Consider the following 2,013-nt stretch of genomic DNA (forward strand, 5'->3'; position numbering starts at 1 on the left):
TACTTCACTGAACATTCTGTTCCAAACACTTCTGCAAGTTCACACTCTAGTGTCCTAAAAGTATTTCAATATATGGTAAATGTGTTTGGTTTTTTCTACTAGCTTATCTTAGCTCATTCAAAAGAAAGCTTCATGTATTACCTTTCGATTTTTTTTGTAAGAATCTTTTCGGTTATCTCACATTATAACTTGTACTCAGAGAAACTACTGTGAAGATAGCCGAACAGAGCTTATTACCTACTGTCACTTCCTTATTCTTTGGTTCAATGAAATTTTGCTTCCTTTTTCATAAGATACTACAGAACAAAAAATAGATTTTCTTATTACTTTTTGCTTAGTGGAGTAAATATGAAATTTTGCATTAGATAAGCATGTTTGTGTATGTCCATATGTATATTCAGGTAAAATAATTTCAGGAATTTGGGAAAAAAAGGTTAGAAAATTCATAATCATGCTTTCCAACATAACAAGCATAGTAAAAAGGAGGGCTCAATTTTTTTTATTTTAGCGTTTTTCCAAACATTCTTATAACTGCAGGCTGGGAATGATATGCAATAATATCATCATCATACATAAACCTATCAACAACAGCAGCTTTGGAAAGTTTGTCAGAACACACAGTCAAGGAATTGGCACAAAACAATTCTTAAACCAAAAAGAAATTCCAAAGGAAATGACTGTAAAGGACAAAGCACAGTTCAGGAAAGATTCTTTCTACTTAATGTGCAAACCCAGGTTACCTTTCACCTGCCAAGAGAGAGTACGTACCATGGACAGGGGCTTTCTCTCATGGCAGTTGATCCCACCAACGAAGACCATGTTGGGCATCACAGGTTTGGGATAGTCAAAAACGAAGTCTGTGCGTAACAACCAAATTGCTGGTTGGCTGAAGAGGTCATACGTGGTGACGGGTGTTTGGAGAACTTCAGAGGCAGTTTCTAGCACAGCTTTAAAAAAATACGGGCAAAACAAATGCTCCTCCAAGTAGGAGATATGGTTCTGAACTCTCTGCCTGAAATTCATGGCATCTGAGAACCTCAAGAGAAATCTGGGAACATAAGACAGAGGAGCTGGGCTCTGCGCACCTTCTTCAAGATAATGGCAAAACATTCCTCTGGCAAAGACGACAGATGGGAGTGAAAAATATTTGGCAACAATAAAGCCACACGCATCAAAAGGATCCAAAAGGACAGCATCAAAAGAACTCTCCTTTAGGTACTGCACTAATTTCTTGTCATTAAACAAACTCCTACAATGTGAATAACATAGTTCAAAAAATCTACTGGATGAACCCAGTAATATATGAAATATACTTTGTTTTGAAGTTTTCCAGTGGTCCTCAGCAAACCGCTTAAATTCCCCATCCCAATCCTCCAGAGTGTAGGAAGTTGAGTACGTCTTCACTGTGTAATCCAGTGACTGTCCCAGCTGCCAGCTCACCTCCGGCATGACCACGACCACCTCATGCCCTCTCTGGACGAGTTTCTCCACCACCGAGCGCATGGTGAACCAGTGGCTTCCATCCATGGGCACCACCAGCAGCCTGCCTGCCTGGGCAAAGCCAGCTGCCAGCAGCAGGCCCAGGCACAGAGGGAGAGAGGTAGGCGAATGTGCAAGAGCCATGGGGATCACAGCTCAGAAACTCCCGGCTGCTTAACTCCCAGATGAATCAGAGTGCAGAGGGTGGAGTAGGCATAAATATATAACCTGTCCTCAGATGAGGGTGTGGCTTCATAGGTTTGTAAAACAAATTCTACACAGCACCAATGACTGCACCTAAGATTAATGATTAACAAGGTACACTCGATAAGATACCTCCTAGTGTGCTGGCCAGAATGACATGACCTTTCTCCTTCTGAAGGTCACTTACTGAACTTGAAGCAATACTTGTGGACCTGGAGATGTCACAAAAATTAAACAGAAATAAATGTGAACAAAGGTCATAGTGGGAAATTTTTCGAGATGCATAATTTGGATTTATCCTCCACCTACCAAAAAGTCTATGATTGAAAA

The 2,013-nt window shown here is 40.6% G+C and overlaps 1 protein-coding gene across 1 annotated transcript; it reads right to left on the reverse strand.

Moving 5' to 3' along the window:
• Window positions 1–714: 714 nt before the first annotated feature.
• Window positions 715–1,681, reverse strand: LOC104868467 (UDP-glucuronosyltransferase 1-8-like). Its single transcript, XM_033760659.1, has one exon. It carries the CDS (start codon window positions 1,621–1,623, stop codon window positions 715–717), a length of 909 nt encoding a protein of 302 aa, XP_033616550.1. The 5' UTR covers window positions 1,624–1,681.
• Between the last annotated feature and the right edge of the window lie 332 nt (window positions 1,682–2,013).

Source organism: Fukomys damarensis, unplaced genomic scaffold (genome assembly GCF_012274545.1).
Source record: "Fukomys damarensis isolate Sample0158 unplaced genomic scaffold, DMR_v1.0_HiC HiC_scaffold_47858, whole genome shotgun sequence".
In the NCBI taxonomy this organism is placed as follows: Eukaryota; Metazoa; Chordata; class Mammalia; order Rodentia; family Bathyergidae; genus Fukomys; species Fukomys damarensis.

Excerpts from the sequence above, each read along its gene's own strand:
- LOC104868467 (XM_033760659.1), bottom strand. The coding sequence starts at position 1,623 with ATGGCTCTTGCACATTCGCCTACCTCTCTCCCTCTGTGCCTGGGCCTG.